Consider the following 26,581-nt stretch of genomic DNA (forward strand, 5'->3'; position numbering starts at 1 on the left):
CCTGAAAATCTGCAATAGGGAGAGAAATAGGTGGTTATATAGACCCTCTAGATAAACATGATCCCCAAAGAATAATCTGAGATGGCTAGAACATCTCCTGATTAGAATCCAGCCTGTCTGAGGGTCCTGCCTTTCCTGGGGGGCCCAGTGCTCTTTCTCTGTCACCAACCTTCCCCAGGCTCCCACTTCTTGCCCTATTGGTGCTCAGGTTATAGATGTGCTTACACCCACCTTTGCTTGGGCTCTTACCTGGCCCTCCACCAAGCTTACGTCAGCAAGTGGTTTCCCCCTGGAGATCACTGTCCTCAGCACCCCACTGTCATGTGCCCACCCCACAGTGTCACACTTTACTCCATCATCCCCTCTCTGTCAGCAGAAACCTCACCCTCTGCCCACTTCCCTGCTTAAGAAACCCTGCTGTTTCCCAGAACCACATGCCTTTCCCTGAATTTTTATTTCCCCATCAGCACTTCTTCAAGTGATTCTCTCCCCTTCCTGGCTCCCAGCAGCAGTCTCTGCTTCTATTCTGTGTCCTCCTTCCTCTCACATCTGCAGCAGTGGGAAGAGTCCCACCCTGAGATCTAGGATAAACCCCTTACTAGAATGCATTGATTACTGTCTTGAGTCTCAGTTTCTCCCACTGTAAAATGATTGAACTAAAGTAATTTTATATTCTCCAATTCTGTTTCAATTTTAACATTCTTTGACTTGGTCTGTGTTCATATTCATTTTTATTTACATAGTCTTTTCCTTCTCTGCCTCCTGGTCCTCATTTCTTACTTACTTTATTATGACTCCATAATGTTTTCTGTTTACCTTTAATCTGAGTCCCCAGGGTCCCCTCTATTTTATCAGCACTCCTCCCTAATCTCCCTATCCATTCTTCCTAAACACTACTTGCCACCTCGGTTAAATTTTAAAGCCTAGAGTATTTCCATATCACTTGATCCTTCAAATACATGACAAGTAAGATGCTTTTTTTGCAAGATTGAAGCCAGGAAAGAATAACAACAACAAAAATCTACTATAAAAATGTAGATATTCTGGATAAACTATAATTTTATAAATTATTTATTTGTATAAGCATATGCTCACCTCATAAGATTAAGGAAATTGTCCAGAAAACAATCAAATGAGACATTGAAAATTGGAGCTGGAAATGAACACTAACATTTGGACTTCCCAGAGTGTTGTCAAGGGTTGATTCCCAAGGGCTTTGGCTACAATAGCCATATAGATGATGAGGTAAAGTCTTGAGACCTCCAAAAAAAGATGCAAGTTGAGCATGAGACTTACTATTACATTCTCAGTAAGACTGGACCAGAAAAAAAATCCACCCTGCCAAACAGGAAGATAAAAAGAAATCTTGTGGTTACCTTATGCTGTGGCTAGAAATTTTTAAAATTATTCTTAGAAAAAAACATGGTCGCAGGTTTTCCTTCACATGAATTTAACGTTGAATAATATTCACTCAATTTGGAATGCCCAACCCAGGAAATTAATATTAATAAGTGGTTCTAGGCAAGAAAGGATGAATAGGCAGAGTGCAGAGACTTTTTATGACAGTGAAAATTCTCTTTACAATATTAAATGAAGGATACATTTATCCAAACCCATGCAATATACAACACCAAGAGTGAATTCTGGGGTAAGCTATGGACTTTGGGTGATTATGATGTGTCAATGTAGATTATTATCCTTGGTAAAAAAAAATATATATATATTTGCCAAATGGAAAGTGATGTTGATGATGGTGAAGATATGACTATGTGGGGTCAAACTGTATACTTTGCTCTCAATTTTCTTGTAACCCTAAAAACTGCTCTAAAACAGCCTTAAAACAAATTTTAAAATTTACATTGGTAGTAATAAATTATGAAACCAAAAAGGAGTTCTTCTAAACAATCAATAAAAAAGAAAAACAAATCTGATCAATTTGTGCTAGAGACAGAGTGGATATCTTTTCATGTTTCCTGGAGAAAATGATGTAACAAATTGTTATCATAAGAGGCAATCAAAAAGCATGCAGCTAAACATGTAGGGGATATACTATTAGAGGTATGTCTATGTTAACTTCAAAATTATCTTATTTTTACGGATAATATATTTCTGGTATTTGTCAATTTTTTAAAAAACTGAAATTTACTGTCATTTCTCTCATATGTTTTAAGTATTAGGTATCTTACAACAACAACAACAAAGAAATGGCTCTAAGCTGGTCACTTGGCAGAAGCAAAAAAAAAAAGGAAAATTCTAGGGATCCACTGATAATGCAGTCTTCATTTGTCTAATATAGGCAATACTTGCTTTGCACACTTTCAAGATACACAAATTTTCGTTACCAGGGTTTATTTAAATAACACCAATTCCCTGACAGTATTGCTCAAATTTCAGTTGCCACATTATATTAAATGTAAGTAAAGTACAAAACTACTAATTTTTAGTTCCATGAATCACTATGGAAATAACAAGCATGCAATCAATAACTAATGATATCACTAACAAATCACAACCCTTCACAAACTTTATCATTGACTGTTATTCTTTTCCATGAACAGACATCAAAGGGTATACTTGTTTGTCTCCTTGTATTTCAATAATAAATTCTGAGACTTTTTAAATGAATAATAATAACAAAAGAAATTGACTGACAAAGATAAAAATGAAAATGCTGGAAGTGAGATTTGAACTGAATGTAAATGAAGTCATTGAAGAAATAGCTGGCCTGAGGAATATGGATATTGCCACTGGTTGAGAAATTATACATATGAACCTAAATAGAGAAACTTATCAATATCAATGAGGATAATGGTTGTTATAAAATTGATGAAGGTGTCTCAAATGAAGTTATGCCTGCAGAAGACTTCACTTTTAAGGAAATTTCAGAAATACTCCCCAATACTGAAAACAAGTATAAAATGTTGGAACCTGATTCAAATTTAGAAAGAATTATGAAAATTCACCAAGGCATAGAAAAAATAGTTTATAAATTATATGATAAGAATAAGGCAAGCATGGGTCAAACCACTGTTGGTAAATTTTTACAAAGAATTAAAACACTCATTCCGGATGTTAAGTTTGTAACACTATAGACATTACTTTGCCAATAAAGATCCATCAAATCAAGGCTATAGTTTTTCCAGTGGTCATGTATGGATGTGAGAGTTGGACTATAAAGAAAGCTGAGTGCAAAGGAATTGATGCTTTTGAACTGTGGTGTTGGAGAAGACTCTTGAGAGTCCCTTGGACTGCAAGGAGATCCAACCAGTCCATCCTAAAGGAAATCAGTCCTGGGTGTTCTTTGGAAGGACTGATGTTGAAGCTGAAACTCCAATACTTTGGCCACCTCATGCAAAGAGCTGACTCATTTGAAAAGACCCTGATGCTGGGAAAGATTGAGGGCAGGAGGAGAAGGGGAGAACAGAGGGTGAGATGGTTGAATGTCATCACCGACTCGATGGGCATGAGTCTGGGTAGGCTCCGGGAGTTGGTGATGGACAGGGAGACCTGGCATGCTGTCGTTCATTGGGTCACCAAGAGTTGGACATGACTGAGCGACTGAATTGAATTGCACTGAAACTTTCCTCTTAGACATTTTTTGCTGTGTCCCATAGGTTTTATATCATCAAGTTCTTATTTTCCTTTGTCTTTAGAAATTTTTGAATTTCTCTTTGATTTCATTGGTTGTTTAGATGCATTTTGTTTAGAGTCCACGTGCTTGTGTTCTTGTAGGGATTCTTTTTGTAGTAGATTTCTAATCTCATAGCATTGTGATCAATTATTTTTATAGCAATCAGAAAAGATCCTTTGTATGATTTCAATTTTCTTAGCTTTACTGAGGTTTGTTTCATGGCCAAGCATGTGATCAGTCTTGGAGAATGTTCCATGTGCTCTTGAGAAGAAAGTGTATTCTGCTACTTTTGGATGGAATGTTCAATAAATATTAGTAGAGTCGATCTATTCTAATATGCCCTTTAAGGCCTGTACTGTATCTCCTTTCTGTCTGGATGCTCTGTCTCTTAATGTACAGTTCAGTTCGTTCAGTACAGTCGCTCAGTAGTGTCCGACTCTTTGCAACCCCATGAATTGCAGCACGCCAGGCCTCCCTGTCCATCACCAACTCCAGGAGTTTACCCAAACCCATGTCCATCAAGTCGGTGATGCCATCCAACCATCTCATCCCCTGTCTTCCCTTTCTCTTCCTGCCCCCAATCCTTCACAGCATTAGGGTCTTTTCCAATGAGTCAACTCTTCACATGAGGTGGCCAAAGTATTGAAGTTTCAGCTTCAACATCAGTCCTTCCAATGAATACCTAGGACTGATCTTCTTTAGGATGGACTGGTTGGATCTCCTTGCATTCCAAGGGACTCTCAAGAGTCTTCTCCAACACAACAGTTCAAAAGCATCAATTCTGCGGTGCTCAGCTTTCTTCACCGTCCAACTCTCACATCCATGCATGACCACTGGAAAAACCATAGCCTTGACTAGATGGACCTTTGTTGGCAAAGTGATGTCTCTGCTTTCAAATAAGCTATCAAGGTTGGGCATAACCTTCCTTCCAAAGAATAAGCGTCTTTTAATTTCATGGCTGCAATCACCATCTGCAGTGATTTTGGAGCCCCCTCCAAAAAAAATCTGACACCGTTTCCACTTTTTCCCCATCTATTTCCCATGAAGTGATGGGACCAGATGCCATGATCTTAGTTTTCTGAACATTGAGCTTTAAGCCAACTTTTTCACTCTCCTCCTTCACTTTCATCAAGAGGCTCTTCAGTTCTTCTTCGCTTTCTGCCATAAGGGTGGTGTCATCTGCATATCTGAGGTTATTGATATTTCTCCCAGCAATCTTGATTCCAGCTTGTGTTTCTTCCAGCCCAGCGTTTCTCATGATGTACTCTGCATATAAGCTAAACAAGCAGGGTGACAATATACAGCCTTGACGTACTCCTTTTCCTATTTGGAACCAGTCTGTTGTTCCATGTCCAGTTCGAACTGTTGCTTCCTGACCTGCATACAGGTTTCTCAAGAGGCAGGTCAGATGGTCTGGTATTCCCATCTCTTTCAGAATTTTCCACAGTTTATTGTGATCCACACAGTCAAAGGCTTTAGCATAGTCAATAAAGCAGAAATAGATGTTTCTCTGGAACTCTCTTGCTTTTTCGATGATCCAGCAGATGTTGGCAATTTGATCTCTGGTTCCTTTGCCTTTTCTAAAACCAGCTTGAACGTCTGGAAGTTCACAGTTCACGTATTGCTGAAGCCTGGCTTGGAGAATTTTGAGCATTACTTTACTAGCGTGTGAGATGAGTGCAATTGTGCAGTAGTTTGATTATTCTTCGGTATTGCCTTTCTTTGGGATTGGAATGAAAACTGACCTTTTCCAGTCCTGTGGCCACTCCTGAGTTTTCCAGATTTTCTGACATATCGAGTGCAGCACTTTCATAGCATCATCTTTCAGGATTTGAAATAGCTCAACTGGAATTCCATCACCTCCACTAGCTTTGTTCGTAGTGATGCTTTCTAAGGCCCACTTGACTTCACATTCCAGGATGTCTGGCTCTAGGTGAGTGATCACACCATCGTGATTATCTGTGTCGTGAAGATCATTTTTTGTACAGTTCTTCTGTGTAATCTTGCCACCCTTTCTTAATATCTTCTGCTTCTGTTAGGTCCATACCATTTCTGTCCTTTATCGAGCCCATCTTTGCATGAAATATTCCCTTGGTATCTCTAATTTTCTTGAAGGGATCTCTAGTCTCTCCAATTCTGTTGTTTCCTCTATTTCTTTGCATTGATAGCTGAAAAAGGCTTTCTTATCTCTCCTTGCTATTCTTTGGAACTCTGCATTCAGATGGGAATATTTTTCCTTTTCTCCTTTGCTTTTTGCTTCTCTTCTTTTCCCAGCTATTTGTAAGCCCTCCAGAGACAGCCATTTTGCTTTTTTGCATTTCTTAATGTACAAAAGGTGTTAATTTCACCCACTATTATTGTGTTGCTGTCAATTTCTCCTTTATGTCTGTTAATATTTGCCTCATATATTGCATTGCACCTATGCTGGGTAGATATATATTTGCAATTGTTATATCTTCTTCTTGGATTGATTCCTTGATCATTATGCAGTGTCATTCCTTGTCTCTTGTAATAGTCTTTATTTTAAAATCTATTTTATCTAAGTATTGCTACTCTAGCTTTCTTTTGATTTCCATTTACATGGAATATCTTTTTCCATCCCCTCACTTTCAGTCAGTTTGTGTCTCTGGATCTGAAGTGGGTCTCTTGTATATATACAGACCTTGTTTTTGTATCCATTCAGCCAGTCTATGAATTTTGGTTGAAGTACTTAAACCATTTATATTTAAGGTGGTTATCAATAGGTATGTTTTTATTGCCAGTTTGATGACTGTTTTGTATTCGTTTTTCGAGGTCTTTTTTCTACCTTACTCTTTAGTTCTCTTCTCTTGCAATTTGATGACGATCTTTAGTGTTGCATTTGGATTCCTTTTTTTGTGTGTGTTTATCTATTATAGATTTTTGATTTGTAGTTACCACAAGGTTTTGACATAGTAGCCCCAGAGCCCCCCATTTATTTTATATAAACACACACACACACACACACACACACACACACACACACATATATATAGTTGTTTTAAGTTGCTTATCTCTTAATTTCAAGTGCATTTCAAATATCCTGCATTTGTACCCTCCCTTCTCACAGTTATTGGTTTAAATATTTGTGTGTAGATGATTTTCTATCTTTACTGTATGTTTGCCTTGTCCAGTGAGGTTTCCCATTTCATCACTACTTTGTTTCTAATTGTGGCCTTTTCTTTTCTACTTATAGAAGTTCATCTTTTTTTTTTAATTAGTTTATCTATTTATTTTTTGTCTTTACAATATTCTATTTGTTTTGCCATACATTGACATGAATCCACCATGAGTGTACATGTTTTCCCCTTCCAGAACTCCCCTCCCACCTCCTTCCCCATCCCATCCCTCTGGGTCATCCCGGTGCACCAGCCCCGAGCACCCTGTATCATGCATCAAACTTGGACTGGCGATTCATTTCACATATGATAATTTACATGCTTCAATGTCATTCTCCCATATCATCCCACCCTCGCCCTCTCCCATAGAGTCCATAATACTGTTCTATTTATCTGTGTCTCTTTTGATATCTTGCATACAGGGTTATCTTTACTGATTAACTAAATACCATATATATATGTTAGTATACTGTATTGGTGCTTTTGAACTGTGGTGTTGGAGAAGACTCTTGAGAATCCCTTGGACTGCAAGGAGATCCAATCAATCCATCCTAAAGGAGATCAGTCCTGGGTGTTCATTGGAAGGACTGATGTTGAAGCTGAAACTCCAATACTTTGGCCACCTCATGCAAAGAGTTGACTCATTGGAAAAGACCCTGATGCTGAGTGGGATTGGGGGCAGGAGGAGAAGGGGACGACAGAGGATGAGATGGCTGGATGGCATCACCTACTCGATGGACATGGGTTTGGGTGAACTCCGGGAGTTGGTGATGGACAGGGAGGCCTGGCGTGCTGCAATTCATGGGGTCACAAAGAGTTGGACATAACTGAGTGACTGAAATACTGTATTGGTGTTTTTCTTTCTGGCTTACTTCACTCTGTATAATAGTCTCCAGTTTCATCCACCTCATTAGAACTGATTCAAATCTACTCTTTTTAATGGCCAAATAATATTTCATTTTATATATGTACCACAGCTTCCTTATCCATTTGTCTGCTGATGAGCGTATAGGCTGCTTCCATGTCCTAGAAGTTCTTTTAGCATTTGTTGTAATGCTCGTTTGGTGGTGCCAAATTCTTTTAGAATTTGCATGTATGCTTTTTGTATGCTTTTACTCTCTCTGTAAAATCTGAATGAGAGTCTTGTTGTATAGAGTATTTTTATTTGTAGTATATTCCTCCTTCCATCTCATTTTGTCTAAATTTCTACTTGCATTTTTTATGTATGTGGAAGGATAGTTATGTTTCTTGACCTTGGAGAAGTGGGCTTCTATAGCAGATGCATTATATGTTCCATAAGTACACTACTCTCTCATCACCCAAGGGCCAGGCACCAGCTGATGCCAAGAAAAGTTCTGATCTGTGTCCACAGAACTTGGTTCTGTGGATTGCTGGTTTGTAGGGGTTTTGTTTCTGATGTCTGTCCTAAGGTATGTGAGGCTGGTCTAGACACTTTTGCAGGTTTCCTGATGGAGGGACTGGTGCCTACCCATCGGCGAATGGAGCTGAGTCTTTGCCCTCTGGTGGGCAGGGCTGCATCAACTGTCAAGGCTAGAAGTGCCATGGGCTCAGGAAGTCTTTAAGCAGCCTGTCTGCTGATGAATTAAGCTGTGTTTCTGTCATGTTGGTTGTTTGGACTGAGACATCTCAGCAATGGAACCTATAGGCTGTTGGGTGGGGCCAAGTCTTAATGTCAAATGGTGGCTTCCAGGAAAGCTCACAGATGAATATCCTTCCTTACCTCCACCACCAGTGTTCTTGTCCCCACAGTGGGCCACAGCTGCCCCCACTTCCACATGAGACCCTCTAAAACCAGTTGGCAGGTCTGGCCTAGGCCCCTATAAAGTCACGGCTTTTTCCCTTGGGTCCTGGTATGCATGAAACCTTGCATGCACCCTTCAAGAGTAAAGTTTCTGTTTCCCCTAGTTCTATGGAGCACCTGCATTCAAGCCCCACTGGCCTTCAAAACCAAATCCTCTGGAGCCAAGGCCAGATCCCCAGGCTGGGCATCCTGATGTGTAACATAGCACTTTCTCTCCTGCAGGAGAACTTCTGTGATATAATTGTTCTCCAGTTTGTAGGTTTTCCACTTGGGGAGCGTGGCATTTGATTATGTCACAAGGATGCCCTCCCTATCATTTTGTTGGATTTCTTCTTTTATGTCTTTGGATATAGAATATCTTTTTGGTACGTTCAGTGGTTGTTCAGCAGTTAGTTGTGATTTTGGTGTGCTCCTGACAGGAGATGAACTCAAGGTTCTTTCACTCTGCCATCTTGTTAAGGTCTCACTGAGAGGGTGATATTTACATTGACCATTAAATGTTGAATGTAAATTTCCACAATAGACCTTGGTAAATAGAAGGCAGCCTGCGTAGGGAAATCAGCATCAGCAAAGCACTGAGACATGAAACAACATAGCAGGACTAGGGATGATCTTTCATATATTAATTTATACTTCATTTTCACAGTAATTTTTTCTCTATAGTTACAACAAAGTTTCCAGAAGCCTTTGTTAATTCTTTCCTGCATTGAACTTATTCTTCTAAACTCAGGCACCAACCTTCCATCTTTTTCAAAATGAGTGAGAATATATGGTAAAATTTAACCCCAACTTTCTATGTATCTTATAGATATTCTTTGGTTTTTGTTTGTAAGTTAAATCTCTCTAGTAGATTAAATGTAGAAAAATTACTTTTTGTACTTTGGATTTATCTCAGTGAAATGAATTATTAAATATTTCACTGTATCATTTTTCCTAGAAGTTCACTATGGTTTATTTTTTCAAATTCATTGCTTTTTTTAATTGGAGGATAATTGCTTTACAATATTGTGGTGGTTTTTGCCATACATAGACATGAATCAGCCACAGGTGCACATGTAAATATCAATTTCATATAAATTTCAGATGATGATTGCATTTGCTTCCTTGCCTTAGAAAATAGACATTTTATAGACAAAAATGAACTTATATACAGATAACATGGGTGCTATTGTCAAAATTTTTATTTACTCTTAGCAAAAAATAAATAATGCATATGTGTCAATACAATGAAAAAAAGTAAAGAGTTATAGGTAAACATTTCATAAACCAAAAGTATTAACTTTAAATTGATATTTAGTTAACAGCCTGGATTAGTTAAGGTCAAATTTGACTTCAAGTAACAGAAAATTAAAATGGAAAAAAATCTTTAAAACATATATTAAAAAAAATAAATTTCTTTCTCTTGTGAAAAGACTAGAAGTAGGTAATTCAGATTTGTTATGTCATTTCATTGTCACGGACTTGGCTCCAGTTTCCTCTTTCGCTTTGAGATGTTGGTGGGTTTTTTTTATATTTTTGTTTTGCTTTATTTTGTTTTGTCCTTTACCATGCTTGATCCTCACTCCAAAGGCAATCTCGTTCTCTGAAATGGATGCCAGAAGTCCATCCATCAAACCCATATTATGCTGACAATAAAGAGAAAGGAGAAAACTGAGCACACTCCCCCCAATACTTCAGATCCCTTTGCAAAAGTTGTCAAATCACATTGATTTGAGAGCACAGTCACATAACCACAACCAGTTAAAAAGATGCTAAGAGATGTAATTTTATTCTGCCCAGCTAGTGATTAAGCAGTTGATTAATTCTGGAGGAAATGTAAAATAGATTTCAAGAAAACAGTATTCTTTGCCATATAAGCACCATTTGGCAATTCAACTGTTAATTTAGGGACATATTAACAGTTTCACTTAAATAGGTCATCTGGATATAGGTCACTTTTTCAAAGACCATGGATGTTTTACTTAGGACGCTTTAGATCAAAATTAAGGCTCATTCTCATTTTAAATATTTCCCTTTCTCAAGTTCTGTCTAGTATTCTCTCTGAAGTGGAATTGGCTGTGCACTGGGAATGGACAGAGTTGTAGGTAGGCCAACAAGTGCCTTTATATTAGAGCAGAACCAAATTATATCTTGAGAAGAATCTTGGTCCTTGCTACAGGTACTACCAGCCTCCTGGGAGCAAACTTGAGATTCAAACAACAGGCCATGAGTGATCTCCAAAAGTTACAAGAAATTTCCTATTGCAAATTCTACCTACAACTCCTATGATTAAAGTTACTGCTCTGCATTTATCAGATTATATAAAACTGTCATACATTGGTGTATGTAGAGTAACAATCTAAAAGTCTCTGTTGCTGAAAAAGATTCAAATTAGTTCAACATAAACAATATTTATGGGAGACTTAGAGTCTACTCATTTCTGTAGGTTATGTAAGATCTGCTATTGAATTTTCCAGAGCATCAAAGAACTGCACAGGTGAACCAGATCCTATGTGCTGCATAGAGTTATTTTCCCCATTTTTTAAAAATATATTTTATACTGACATGCTCACCCTACTTTGAGACTGCAAACCAACAGGCCTGTGAACCTCATGAAATTTACTGAAAGAACTTTCCTAAGAACATTTTTCCCTGAACCAAACAGTTTCTTCTCTATAGAAACTGATGAAAGAAATTTCCTTGGGGCCTCAGGACCAGGAAGAGCTGTCTTTACTGAACAACATATTTGTCTGTTTCTTCTAGACTCTGTGACTATGTAATTGATCAGTCTTACTCATCTTATAGTCCTCTAATAATCCATGACCCACATATAGCCTGTGCATAGGGTGCCATGACATTTTTTTTATAAGTTAATCCTTCTTGGTGTTAGCTCATTTTACTGGCCACATAGTCCCTTGGATTCTATTTCCATATTATAGCTGATATACTTTTAATATTGTGTGCATGTTTTATAAGCAATTTTTAATTATTTTTAGAGCTAACAAGTTACTGTGAATTTAAGTAATATTATGATTTGGAGGCCTTCTGAAAACATCAGTATTAAGTAGCTGAAGCTTTGTTTTAATCTCTACTGCCACCAAGTGGTAAAATATAGAAATGTATCCCTATCTAGAACCTTTGTGAAAGTGTGAAATTGCTAGTGGCTCAGTTATGTCCTACTCTTTGCCACCCCCACGGACTCTAGCCTACCAGGCTCCTCTGTCCATTAAATTCTCCAGGCAAGAATACTGAAGTGGGTATCCATTTACTCCACCATGGGATCTTCCCAACCCTAGGATTGAACCCAGATCTCCTGCATGGGCAGGTGGATTCTTTATCATCTGAGCTACCAAGGAAGCCCCATTTATAGACTTAAATGATTGCAAAAACCTTAACGTTTTAAATCAGAGAGTCTTGAAGTTGCAGATATTTCAATACTTTTCTCAGATATAAAAGTATTTTATAGAATATTGTATAGTTTTGTGTTTGTTTTCCCTATTAAGATACTGCCTGTTATGAAACCCATCATCCTAATTCAAAATGTGGTGCTGGACAGGACTCTTGAGAGATCCCTGACCAGTAAGGAGATCAAACCAGTCAATCTTAAAGGAAATCAACCCTGAATATTCATTGGAAGGACTGATGCTGAAGCTGAATCTCCAATAATTTGGCCACCTGATTCAAAGAGCTGACTCGTTTGAAAAGACCCTGATGTTGGGAAAGATTGAAGACGGGAGGAGAAGGGGACGACAGAGGATGAGATGGTTGGATGGAATCACCGACTCAATGGACATGAGTTCTGGTAAATTCCAGGAGCTGGTGATGGACAGGGAGGCCTGGTGGGCTGCGATTCATGGAGTCACAAAGAGTCAGACACAATTTAGCAACTGAACAGCAAATCCGAATTCAGTCTCTATTCTATACAGCATCATTAAACATTTTCCAACTGTTGTTTTGTTGTGCTGTATTTTGCCTTTAGAATCATTGGTGCATTGTTGAATTATTCTCCATTTATGGTTCATGGATATCGCTTGGTCTGAGCAGACTTCCTCTATAAATGACTTGATTGATTGACTTATCCTCATTCTCTTCTCTTCCCCATATTCTTACTGTATTATCCTTCTGTTTCTATAGTTATTATAAAATGTGATGCTGTTTCTGATGAAAGTAATTGTAAACAACACAACCAGATAGCAAAATATACCATGTTTATTGCTTGTAAGAATTAATATTGGTAAAATGACCACACTACTCAAGGCACTGCACAATTTCAATGAAATCTCTATAAAGTACCAATGGCATTTTTCATGAAACTAGAACAAATAATTTAAAGTATGAAAACATTAAAGACCTTAAATAGCCAAAACAGTCTTGACAAAGAGCTGGACGTATTTATGCTCCTTGATTTCAGTGAAGTGAAAGTGAAAGTATCAGTCACTCAGTTGTGTCTAACTCTTTGCAACCACATGGACTGCCGCCTGCCAGGCTCCTCTGTCCTTGGGATTCTCTAGGCAAGAATACTGGAGTGGGTTGCCATTTCCTTCTCCAGGGGATCTTCCCAACCCAGGGATCAAACCCTGGCCTCCTACATTGCAAGCAGATTCTTTACTGTCTGAGTCACCATGGAAGCCCTCTTGACTTCAGAATACATTACAAAGCTATGGTAATTAAAACAATATGATATTGACACAAAAAGAGATACATAGATCAATGGAACAGAATAGAAACTCCAGAATTAAACCCATGGTCAATTAATCTACTACAAAGGAAGCAAGAATATACAATAGGGAAAAGGCAGTCTCTATAATAAGTGGTGCTTGGAAAGCTGGATAAATGTAAAAAAATGCAATTAGAATATTGTCTCACATCATACATGAAAATAAAATGGAATAAGACTTAAATACAAGACCAAAACCTATAAAACTCCTAGAAGAAAAACAGGCTGAACACTCTTTGACATAAACTATAGCAATATTTCCTTTTTTTCCCTAAGACAACGGAAACTAAAGCAAAAATAAACAGACAGGATCTAATTAAACAAAAGTTTTTGCACAGAACAAGAAACTACGGACAAAATGAAAAGACAACCTACCCTAAATGGGAAAACTTATTTGCAAATGACATGACCCTGTGAGGGGTTAATCAGAATACATAAACAGTTCATACAACTCAGTATCATTAAAATAAACAACCCAATTTACAAAAAAAAAAAAATAGGAAGAAGACCTAAATAGATATTTTTCCCAAAAAGACATACAAACTAGCAAGGCAAAAATTTTCAGCTCAGAACACAGTGGTGATCTTTCTCTCCCCCACTACTTTATGCTCAGTTTGTTCCTGATGCAAGATAAGTGCTTAATAAATTTTTTGTTGAATTGATTAATGAATCCTAAAATAATTGAAGTCTCTCCATGGATATCTCAACTCACACTGCCAATTTGGCTCATTAGTTATAAAGAGTCTATCTTCACTATTCATCAATTCTGCATGTGCTTATTTACCTGTCTGCTAAAATTTATTTTTTTCATGCTCAAATAAATACAATGCTTTCACAGTCATTCATGGATGTGTGCAGAGTGGTACAAAATACCACCTGCTTCACAAGTTCCCAGATGAGAAAGGTGACTCCCTGCATTTTTGTTTCAGTTCTCAAACTGTAAACATGTTCTTTCCACCATCTACTTAGACCACATTTTCTGTGTGTCTGTATTCTTTGATGGTGATATTGCTGTTTAAAATAGTCCTAAGACAAAGTGTTGAAGTGTTGTCTGGTGTTCCTAAGCACAGAAAGATTGGGACATGTCTTATGAAGAAAACACACATGTAGACAAAGTTTTGTTCAAGTGCGCATTGTAGGATTATGAGCCATGAGTTCAGTGTTAATGAAACAACAGTGCAGTAAATCCAGGAAAACAGGAGGAAATTTACTGATTTGTAAGTGGAGCCCCTCCAGAAATTGTTAAAGTAACATCGACAGTGTTATGATGAAGCTACTGAAGAGATGGGCACAGAACTAGACTTGTGGATTCATGAGGTGTGACTGATTTTTGTTTGTTTCCTTTTTTCTTTGTTTTTAAAGTATAGTGGACAACACAGTGGTATGGCTGAAAGTCAAAGAAATTTATGATAGTGTTACCCAGGACCAAGAAAAGATTAAACACTCTTGGCTGGTATTTTATCATTAAGAAATACTGTATATAATTAATAGATTATTTTGAAATATATATATATGAAGAATCACACATAAAGCTATGTATTTATTAGTTGACAAAAAAGGTTTTGACCAGAAGCTCACTGGAATCGAACCCTGCATTTGCCTTAGAAGTAACGGATCAATTTTCACTAAATCAGCATTTCCTGTAAATTTAACACAATACCATGAATAACAAGAACATGTTTTATGTAATCTCCTTGTCTTGATCTCACTTCAGTCCTGAGGATCAATACTCTTGTTCTTTTTGCGTGACCATCTTCTTTTCTCTTCAGGGAAATACTCCCACCACTACCTCTCAGGCATCACTCATATAAGTGCTCTTGGAATTTAAAGGCAACTATGAACCCCTTCTGATTTTGCTAAAATACAAATTATGATTCATGAAGTCTAAGAAGAGATCCAAGATCCAATATTTATAACAATTTCCAAGGTAATAATTTTGCTTCTCATCCATGAACCACCCTGAAAAATAAGGATCTACATTCTCCCTTCCTCTTTCTGTTTAGAATACCTGGAGCAACACCTCATCCCAATAGCTCTCTAGAGTTAAATAATAAGAATTGTCAGAGGCAAAACTCTGTTTCTCCTCAGGAGCTCAGAGAAATCACTAAGGAACTAGAAAATTGTGAAATTTCTTGGTCAAGTGAAAAGGACTTTTAGTCAGAAGAACATCAAATGTCCCAACTACTACAAAGATAGCAAGAAGGAAAATGATGTTTAAAAGGCTATAAAATTGAAATAAATTTAACACAGATTTTTACTGAGAACATATCACACACAGGTAAGACATTTTGCCAAGGATGCGTATAGTAAAAACATGTGAACTTTGTTCTCAAGAGTTTAAAAATTAGAAGAGGGAAAGAGAATTAGACAGTGGCCACAAAGGATCTGAAGTGAGAAGGAGATTTAGCAAAGTCCAGTTAAATTTTGCTGGCAATTCAGACGAGGCAGAGACAGCTTACACTGGTGAATCAGGAAAGGCCCTTTGAATGAAGTGACATCTGGAATAAGCCTGATGATCCACTCACACTTGAATACGTGAAGGATCCTAGGACTGTATTCCATTCAGAATTTAAATTATGAATTTTTAAGTCTCAAACCCAGGTTAGAAAAACAAATCCTGCAAAATTACATTTGTTATTGCTTATATTGACAACTGATCATTCAGCAGAAAAAAAGCAGCATCAAAAGAAATTATACAAAGAGTGGAAAGACCATCATCACCGAGTTCTGTTTAGATGTGTCCTGGGTTCCTGGGCTGCTGGGATCTCATTCCAAAGGGAGAAGTGTATTTGAAGGTTTACAGCAAGTCCTGATGAGAACAGATATTGAAGTCATTCTACATGAGGTGGAGGTGAGAAATGAGGGGCAAGAAGGAAAGGGTCTGGGAGGAGAAGAATGAGAAGAGAGAGAAAAACAGGCGGGCAGACAAGTGGGAACTGGGGGAAGGCAGGACACAAAGAACTCACCAGCTCTTCCTAAGCCAAAATGCAAGACCTGCCAGGAGAACCAGGGGCACAATCACTGCCAAGATGATCCAGCCAGTGGAGCTGTGATGATCTGTGGAGGGGGGTGCACACAAGGGTGCCCTCTCAAACCCACCCACTGTTTTGCTGCATTTCCATGCTTTTCCTTTGTTATTCAAGTATCTGCCTCAACAATCTCCTCCCTCCTTATTTCTTCTCTTATCCTTCCTCAGAGTTACTCCATCAAAACTTATAATCTTCTTATACCTGCAGGGCTCTCATTTTTAACTCTTGTATTTCTTATTTTTATTCCTTTTGGGTGTGAGTCCCTTGAACTCCCAAGTTTTCATCTGGCTCTCCTGCTCTGCCTGAAGACCACCTATTCCCATCCCAGTGGGGCCCCAGTTCCTCCTCACCCCAGTAGAGAATGATGTCCTGGCCTCCTAGACTGCTGTGTCTCACCCGACAGCTCAGGCCAGATGCCTCTCTGGCTTCCACATCCAAGGAAACCCGAAGATACGATGTCCCATCAGCATTAGGCAAGACGTCACTTCTCTGAGTGCCCTGTTGCTCCTGCTCACCCCGCATCCACATCACCCAAATGGGCTTTGGGTAGAAGCCAGAGGCATGACAAACCAGCATCAGATGGCCAGGGCCAGGACTGGGGCCAAGGGACAGCCAGGCCTCTGGTCTTACTGCATAGGACAGAGAAAATAGTCAGATGAAGACTCTAATACAGATTCAGAGGTTCAAAGCTTCATGTCAGTTTAGATGGACATACTTTTCCCACTGTTAGAATTCTGTCACCCATTATCCCCTCCCCCACTTGGCTCCTTGTTAGGAAGATGAGAAAGTATGATTTTTAGAACAGAAAATTTCTGGAGAAAGGGTGCAGGACTGACCTTGTCTCTGAAGATATGCCTTTCCTGCATCAAGAAGACTCAAGAGGAAACGTGGGCAGGTGTCACTGAGCAGCTTGTGTATTATTTCCTGGGTGCCTTGGTACAAATTGAATAGTATGCAGACAAACTCAGCCCTACTTCCACCCTCTGGAGAGGGTACCCATAATTTTTTCTGGAAGCTTAGGAAGTCTGATCCTTGATAACCGACTCGCACAAAGCCTACGGAGGCATTTCTGATGTACATCTCACAGCCACCTGTTATCTGCAGTTCAAAGGGATCTGGGGAAGAAAAGCTCTAAATTAGAAGAAAGAAGGAGTAAAAGAGATGAAACAAAATGAGTTTAATTAAAAGATGATAGAAGCATAAGGGAGGATTTTAGAAAATTTGAGGGAATAGAGCAAAATTTAGTTTGATTGGAGGTTCAGAGATTGGGAACCGGTAGTAGTTGGAGATGCAGAAAGAGATGAACGACATGAAGGGCAAAGTATTTGAAGAAGGCATTGTAAACCATGTGGGTAAGAAAATAAGGAAGGACTTAGTGTGAGGACTTTGGGATTATAATAATATAGGGTAAGTAGAATGCTGTAGGTTACACTAAATATGCAGACTGATCGCTAAAGCAATTGAATGGGGGATAAAATCACACTTTAAGAAGTGAATCAAGGAATGAGGACGATGAGAGTGTCTGGTAAGGCCCAGAATTGATGGAGGCTGCTTATTAGAGAAATAAGAAGCTCACTGAGACACACACACACACACACACACACACACACACACCATAACTCGCACCATATCCCCAACCCCCATTGAGGGAACTGAACTTACATTCAAGCTTCCATTGACTGGCATGGTTGTAAAATGTCTGACCAAGTCTAACGAAGAATGTATGAAGTATATTTTCCACTTCTATCAACTCCTCATCACTGAAGTTGCCTTTGGACCAAGGACGCAGGTAAATGACTGTGTCAGAGCTGTTTTCCCAGGCATGAGTCTGCAACTCATCCAACCAAGCTGAGCCCAGATTTTGTATAAAGGATTTGCTATAAAATGATGAGATCCGAATAATATGGAAAGTGATTGGCTCCTGGAAGTCTGGGAAAAGAACAAAGAGAATGAGAAGGGGCATTGAGAAGAAGCGAGAACAGAAAAAGAAAGGTGACCAAGAGAGGAAACTCAGAATTTAGGGGAAAAGCAAGATACCTCAGCAAACATTTGGCTGCCCCAGGGCCCCATGCATAATAGACAACCTTCAAAAGAGCACATGGACCTGGAGTCAGAGATACTGGAATGAAACTAGGCTGATATTCTCAATCTCTAGTTTGGGGAAACCACTCCATACACACATGCATACCACACATTCACACACACAAGCTCAAACAGGTGGATGTGCATGCCTGCATGCATGCACACGCACACACACGCACACATGCACACACACACACACACACACGTGTCTTTTTGGACAGAATTCTTACCATTCTCATTGTCACCACACGGGAGAAGAGTCAGGAGCAATGGAATTTGCAGAAACAGCATCTCATTTGCAGATGTTCTTTCTCTCAGAAATGTCAGTCTTTGATTTCTGTTCTAAACAAACCTACCCCACAATACCTCTATTCTGACTTCCTTCTACCAACAGATAAAACTTCCCTTTAATCAACATCTGAAAAAAGAAAAATATGCTCCTTCCCTAAACCCTAGGCCACCTACTCAGATGCTCATTTCCCTTCCAGTTCTGGTTGTCCTCTCTGACTTCCAGCTCCTCTTCTTGTCACCAGATTCCATCCTGTTCACCTTCCCCTAGTCTAACTGCTATGGACCAAGTTTTATACGGCACTGAAAAGTCAATGTATATAAGTCACTTTTCCCCTCATTCATATAATAAAACTGTGAAACTAAATGTCTTCCTAGTGACCTATCTAATGTTCTTATGCCCCTGCTCTTCTGTGTCGTACAATCCTTCTTTTGCATTTTTGAATATTTTCTTAACTATTCTCTTCCTCTTTCTTACCCTCACCCCACCTCATTCACATCTCTGACTTTTTATTGGTTGCTTTATTAGCTTTTTCAGAATTCCTTATGATTGCTTTGAAAAAACAGTATAAACTGACACCACTTCTCCATCATTCTTAGGGAAGAATCAAGTATGTAGACAGTAAACAATCAATGGTTGCTAGGGGCTAGGCAGTAAGAGACAAAGAGGTGTAGCAGTTGTATTTTTAAGGCAGTGAAACTATACTAAATTACACTGTCACAGTGGATATATGTCATTACATATTTGTCCAAATCCATAGAATACACAACACCATTGTTGTACTTTGGTGATAATGATGTAACTTATGAATTTTGGCTGATAATGATGCGTCAAGGTAGGTTCATCAATTGTAACAAATGTATCAGTCTGGTGGGAGATGTTGATGGTCAGGGCGGCAGTGTACGTGTTGGGGCAAGAGCTGTATGGTAGCCTGTGATTTCTACTCCATCTTAATCTGAACCAAAACTGCTCTACACATTGTCTTTAAAAAAAATGTATTCCGGTACTTAAAGTCAATTAAATATGCATTTTCAATAGAACATACAGGAAGACCAGAACTTATAAGCAGTACTGTGAGTACTGTGAGATGAAAAGTGATTACACTGTGATAAGGATTCTTGTAGTTTCACATTTCTAAAGGAGAAGATAGACATTTAATATTAACTGAACCTCCTCGCTGTACCAGGCTTTGATCAGGGACCTTTGTCATGCACCGATTTTTCCAAATAAGTCATTAAGTCTAGTATGCAATAATTGAAGTCCCATATGTTTCTAGATATGATCTCCTTTTAGATTATGACTAAAAGAAATGCTCTGATCTGCTTGCCCCTAGTCAGAAAACTTCAGATTCTCAAAGATATCTAATGAGTTGAGTCAGTTTCAGAAGTGTTGCTGATCACTTTTAAGCAATTCGGTCTGTGAGTGATTGCAGGACTTCTGAAGAGACACAAAACTAAACCTCATTGGGGATTTTTAGCCTTTTGTTGAATTCTTCAGTGAACTATTTTTCTTATCGATTTAGGAGTCATCTCTTTGGTCCTATTAGGTAGTAGATGTGCAACGATAATGCTGATAATAATAGAAATCAGCAAAGTTGGGTTTTATTCTTATAGCACCTCTTATCTGCCAGCAGAAAGTATCTCTATTCTCCCAACAACCTTAAAGTAGGTATTATTAACTTTTTCAGTTTTAAAAATGAGGGAAAAAGGGGTTTGCTAAACTGAACTGAATTTTACAACTGCCGATTTGTGGAATTGGAATTTAAACCCAAGATTTTCTGACTGCATGCTCTTCTATAGCATCAACACTGAAAAACTGTACTTGAGGTTCTAACTCTTCAGTACACTCAAAGTCATGGGACATAAGTAGTATACATGTCCATGGTATGAGAAAAGCAGAGATGAACTCACAGGCAGGTGATCAGAACTGATCTTTTTTTTTTTCTTAAGAGGAAATGCTGTTCTTCCTAAAAACGAAATGATATGTTTTAAATGTTCTGAAACAGCAAATAAGTGTGACAATATAGAATACACCCCTCTTCTTTTGGAGGTGAGCTGTCTCTTGGGGCATATATTGATCTTACTCTCCCTTTCCTTTTTTCACACTCAATAGACTTTTCCCCCTTAACTACAAGTAAGGAAACTACATTCTTGTTTCATTATGCTGTTATCCTGGATATCAGAACAAAAACCAAATCATTGATCATACTTCACAAAATTACAGATCAAAGAAATCAATCATAAAATTGGATTTTTAATCATAAAATTAAATCTCCATATTTTTTATTTATTTATTTATTTTTTTAATAAATTTATTTATTTTAGTTGGGGGCTAATTACTTTACAATATTGTAATAGTTTTTGCCATACATTGACATGAATCAGCCATGGGTTTACATGTGTTCCCCTTCCCGGACCCCCCACCCACCTCCCTCCCCATCCCATCCTTCTGGATCATCCCATTGCCCCGGCCCTGAGCCCTTGTCACATGCATCGAACATGGAATGGTGTTCTGTTTCACATATGATAATATACATGTTTCAATGCTATTCTCCCAGAACGTCCCACCCTCACCTTCTCCCTCAGAGTCCATAAAATTGTTCCATGCATCTGTGTCTCTTATTCTGTCTCGCACATAGGGTTATCGTTACCATCTTTCAAATTCCATATATATGCATTAGTATACTGTATTGTTGTTTTTCTTTCTGGCTTACTTCACTCTGTATAATGGGCTCCAGTTTCATCCATCTCAGTAGAACCGATTCAAATGTATTTTTTTTAATGGCTGAGTAATATTCCATTGTGTATATGTACCACAGCTTCCTTATCCATTCGTCTGCTGATGGACATCTAGGTTGCTTCCATGTCCTGGCTATTGTAAACAGTGCTGCGATGAACATTGGGGTACACGCGTCTCTTTCAATTCTGGTTTCCTCGGTGTATATGCCCAGCAGTGGGATTGCTGGGTCATATGGCAGTTCTATTCCCAGTTTTTTAAGGAATCTCCACACTGTTCTCCATAGTGGCTGTACTAGTTTGCATTCCCACCAACAGTGTAGGAAATGGTATTTTTCACAGAACTAGAACAAATCATCTCACAATTTGTATGGAAATATAAGAAACCTCGAATAGCCAAAGCAATCTTGAGGAAGAAGAATGGAACTGGAGGAATCAACCTGCCTGACTTCAGGCTCTACTACAAAGCCACAGTCATCAAGACAGTATGGTACTGGCACAAAGATAGAAATATAGATCAATGGAACAAAATAGAAAGCCCAGAGATAAACCCACGCACGTATGGACACCTTATCTTCGACAAAGGAGGCAAGAATATACAATGGAGAAAAGACAATCTCTTTAACAAGTGGTGCTGGGAAAACTGGTCAACCACTTGCAAAAGAATGAAATCTCCATATTTTATATATATATTATATATTTTAAAAATTTTGTCTAGTATTTTCACTGTAAACATTTTTTCTGCAAATATTTTCACCACACAAGTTGTTCATACACCGATTTGGGCATTAAAGATAAAAAACTATAATTCACCACAGTCTTCAATAGCATTAATTATCAATTCTTTAGCTAATTTAGATACAACGGCTTGTTCTTTAGTGCTGTCTTTACCAAATGTATCAAGCAACATATGAAGTTGGAAGCAAAATAAGAATAAGATTTGTCCTGTCTCAAAAAACTAACCATATGATTCCTGATGAATATGGTTCTTGAAAATGGTGATTATTTTTTGCTATTTTATAGTGGAGAACATGGTATAGACAGAATTTTGGTGTTTGGCACAGAATCTAGCTGAGATAATTTGGTGTAATATTAGGACTGGACATATGATGGAAAATTTAAATATAATCTAGATATATGCTTCCAACTATAGAAACTACATGTATTGATAAGAAACAGCTGCATCCCTCCTCTGTTTGTTTTACTTACAGGGAAATTGAAAGTGACTTATGGCAGATTTTTTTTTATATATATATCATAAACAACTTGCATCCAGTATTAGATCCTGAGTCCTTAATATTGACTTTGAGAAAGGAAATATCATTGCTTCCTCTAAGATACATCCTAATACAACTATAACTATGAAGCTACACCAGTTTGTTTTCAGATATTTTTGTATTTTCACTCTTTACAACGAAATATTTTTATAATTTTATTAATTTTTCATATTTCATTATCTTCTTTTTATCTTTTTCACTATGCTCTTTTCTTATGGCAAAATTTCTTATGGCCAATTAGCTGTGCAGCAAAACTGTTTGTGGCAAAGATTCTTATGGCAAAAATACTTAGAATCTAAAAAATATATACAGCTCAGGAACGGTGCATGATCCACTTTGGGTAGTGGCAGAGCCTCGATTAAAGCTCAGGCCTCCTGACTCCCATTCTACATCCACAGGGCCTCCTATGAACACAGGGAATAGATGCCCTTCTGCATGGCTCAGGCAAAGCTGTGAGGCTGGTATCTCCCACAGGCCTGGGGAAAGGATTCCTAGAAGAACTGTTTTCTAAAGCTGCTTTTTTTTTTTTTTTTTTGCATCCTGCTCTGCATTCTCATGTTCCCAACTAGTATTAATCGAGGGAGGCATGAGGAGAAAACTGGGGCCTCCCCAAATCTCCCTGCCCCTCAACGCAGGCAGAGATAGGCCCCTGCAGAGAAAATGATAATCACTGGTTTGGTAATCACTAAAGTTGAGGTTCTGCTTCATTAAGCAGGCACAGCCTCTCCTGGGAACAGTTCCCTGACCTCACCCTTTGGTTTCCCCAGCTCAACTAAACAGCACGTTGGACTTCTTGTTAACAAACATGTTAATGCATTGCTCTGTTCCCCTGAGTTGCTCAGAAGAAAAGTTTTGTGGAAGGATTTCCTTAGCTGCCTAGATCTGACTCTCATGATTCCCTATGGAATATCTTGGTATCCAGGTTCTTCAAACAAGGAGTGTGGGACAGTAATAATTCAGTGGTGGACTAAAAGCTCCACCACTTGAGCAAAGGGAACTGAAAGGAAAAGCCTGGGCTGACTAAGGAAATGGAAGTTCAGTATCACTGCCTGAGATCTAACTTAGAAGGAGGAGAAAATCTGACTTGTTTTAAACACACTGCTCAAAGATTTCCAGGCTTATCTTGTACTGTCAGCCCTCTAAGCAGAGGTGTTCATGCAGTCTGGACTCCTCTCCATATACAGAATTCCTACAGACCCCATACCATGGTACAACTCTTTCATATTCACTAAGCACTATCACACTTCAGCAGCACCTCCCCACTGAGGCAAGACAGGACAGGATACATGTTATTATTCTCTGTTTTTCAAGTAGGGGCCTGGTGTTCTAAGAGCCTCCCTGAAGCAGAGACTGACTTCAGTGGTAGGGGGATTTTTAGTCCTTATTAGTGACAGGTGAAATGACATTCGAAATTGCTTTATGCTTCAGCCCATTGAGTCCAATCAGTAATTTGTTGGGTTGGCCAAAAAGTTTGTTCAATATTCTTCCATAAGATGTTACAAGAAGACCCAAATGAACATTTTGTTCAACACAACAATTTGATATGCTTATGTTTACCACCAACAAATTAGTAGTAATAAAAATAATACTATTTATTGAATGCCCGCTATAGTGAGTGTGTAAATTTACATTTCTGAGGAGACTGAGGATCCCAATAGCCTGAGATCACAGCAAAAATGATGGATCTAGGTGAGGGGGAGGGAAGGGGACATTTTATATAAAGGACTAATATAGGATAGGTAGGGACAATGGGTTCAATAATTAGTATCCACCTAGAATGGATGGAGAGAAAAGCATACAAGAGGAGATAAATGGGAGATATAGTTAGAGATCATAGGCTTAGAAAATAATAGAATTCACCATTATTCTGATTTTACCTTCATTGAAGTGTGGCTTCTGGCTCTACTAAGAGATTCATCCTTAGACTCTTAAAGTACCCAGTTTCTACATGAAACAGAGCAGAAACAGAAGATTCATTACTATATCAGGGAATCTCAGACTCCATCCCAGTTTCACCATCTGCTCTGACCCTCACCATCGGTAGAAGTTTTTAGTTAAGTTACACCGTTATTCAGTCCTTGGTTCCTGGTCCTCAATCCATATGCTGACTAGTCTTGTTGACTCTTTTGATGAGGGTACTGAATTATACTACCTGTTCAGAATACACCCTTGTCTATGTTTGACACAGGTAAGCAAGTTTCCTGGAATGAGGAATGCTCTTTCCTTCTTCACATTAGTCCAGAAATTTCTGTATAGCCCTAGCAAGAAGCAGACCCAGCATTCTTGAAATATCAAAGGAGACAAAGAAATCATCTCTAATCCTATATTTTCAAACAAACATATAGCATTAGAATATGTTTACCATTCTAGATAGATACTGATTATTGAACCCATTGTCCCTACCTATCCTATATTAGTCCTTTATATAAAATGTCCCCTTCCTTCCCCTTCACCAATGTACAAACACTAGATCATCATTTTGTGATCTCAAGCTAGTGGGATCTTCAGTCTCCTCAGAAATGTAAATTTACGTACTCACTATAGTGGGCATTCAATAAATAGTATTATTTTTATTACTATTAATTTGTTGGTGGTAAACATATGGTAGGTATATAGAATCTACCATATATAAAACAAAGTAGAAAACAGACTGAAATAGAAAGTGGAAATGGGGAGACCCAAAGCCCTGGCCACTCCCTGTGCCCTGTTTTCTACCCTGTCTCCACAACAAGTTCCTCTGCTGAGATGACTCAGTTCTGCTTTCTCACTTTTTCAGATGAGAGAACTAAGGGCAAAGGAGGTGACATGAGCTACCAAAGATGAACAGCTCATTAGGGACTAAGACAAGACCACAGCTTGCAGACACAGGGATTCTGTGGATCATGAATATTTTTTATAAAAATGTTTCTAACTATTCTTATATAAAAATGAAATTAGAAAAGTTCCTGAACATGGATTGAACCCCAGATCCACTCTAGTGGTCTGGGTGACCTTGGCAAGACTTCCTCAGCCTTCTTCTGTCCTTCTGCCAAATGAGAGTAGGGAGTGAGTAACTGCCTACGTTCCTTCCTGCTTAGCAAGTTTTGTTACATGATTGCAACTCTTCTTAAATAAAGCAGGATCTGAACTAGTTCAGTTCAGTTCAGTCCCTCAGTCGTGTCCGACTCTTTGCGACCCCATGAATCACAGCACGCCAGGCCTCCCTGTCCATCACCAACTCCCGGAGTTTAACCAAACCCATGTCCATCGAGTCGGTGATGCCATCCAACCATCTGATCCTCTGTCATTCCCTTCTCCTGCCCCCAATCCTTCCCAGCATTAGGGTCTTTTCCAATGAGTCAACTCTTCACATGAGGTGGCCAAAGTATTGGAGTTTCAGCTTCAACATCAGTCCTTCCAATGAACACCCAGGACTGATATCCTTTAGGATGGACTGGTTGGATCTCCTTGCAGTCCAAGGGACTCTCAAGAGTCTTCTCCAACATCACAGTTCAAAAGCATCAATTCTTTGGTGCTCAGCTTTCTTCACCGTCCAACTCTCACATCCATACACGACCACTGGAAAAACCATAGCCTTGACTAGACGGACCTTTGTTGGCAAAGTAATGTCTCTGCTTTTAAATATGCTATCTAGGTTGGCCATAACCTTCCTTCCAAGGAGTAAGCGTCTTTTAATTTCATGGCTGCAATCACCATCTGCAGTGATTTTGGAGCCCAAAAAATAAAGTCTGACACTGTTTCCACTGTTTCCCCATCTATTTCCCATTAAGTGATGGGACCAGATGCCATAATCTTATTTTTCTGAATGTTGAGCTTTAAGCCAACTTTTTCACTCTCTTCTTTCACTTTCATCAAGAGGCTCTTTAGTTTTTCTTCGCTTTCT

At 38.6% G+C, this 26,581-nt stretch overlaps 1 protein-coding gene across 3 annotated transcripts; it reads right to left on the bottom strand.

The window, feature by feature from the left end:
* Positions 1-10,091: 10,091 nt before the first annotated feature.
* Positions 10,092-19,100, bottom strand: LOC145505335 (T-cell surface glycoprotein CD1a-like). Of its 3 annotated transcripts, none has more exons than XM_081487042.1 (6): positions 18,628-19,100; positions 17,978-18,244; positions 17,152-17,430; positions 16,666-16,944; positions 16,253-16,343; positions 10,092-10,215 (listed from the first exon to the last, which is right to left on the bottom strand). In XM_081487042.1, exons 1-6 carry the CDS (start codon positions 18,686-18,688, stop codon positions 10,200-10,202), a joined length of 993 nt encoding a protein of 330 aa, XP_081343168.1. In that variant the 5' UTR covers positions 18,689-19,100; the 3' UTR covers positions 10,092-10,199. The 3 variants fall into 3 exon arrangements, 2 of the variants coding, with proteins under 2 accessions (XP_081343168.1, XP_081343167.1); XM_081487041.1 differs by lacking the exon at positions 10,092-10,215 and adding an exon at positions 12,761-16,095; XR_014052943.1 differs by lacking the exon at positions 10,092-10,215 and adding an exon at positions 14,809-16,095 and having other exon boundaries at positions 16,712-16,944.
* Positions 19,101-26,581: the final 7,481 nt, after the last annotated feature.

Source organism: Giraffa tippelskirchi, chromosome 5, assembly GCF_054371585.1.
Source record: "Giraffa tippelskirchi isolate mGirTip1 chromosome 5, T2T-mGirTip1v1.2.pri, whole genome shotgun sequence".
NCBI lineage: Eukaryota > Metazoa > Chordata > Mammalia > Artiodactyla > Giraffidae > Giraffa > Giraffa tippelskirchi.

Bases quoted from the DNA above. Each gene is read 5' to 3' on its own strand.
- LOC145505335 (XM_081487041.1), bottom strand. From the start codon at position 18,688: ATGCTGTTTCTGCAAATTCCATTGCTCCTGACTCTTCTCCCGTGTGGT. The intron at 17,431-17,977 runs GTAAGTTCAGTT...TTTCTTCCCCAG, and splicing joins CAGTCAATGGAAGCTTGAAT to ATCCCTTTGAACTGCAGATA. The intron at 16,945-17,151 runs GTCAGTCCTGCA...TGTCCTATGCAG, and splicing joins GGCATATCTTCAGAGACAAG to TAAGACCAGAGGCCTGGCTG.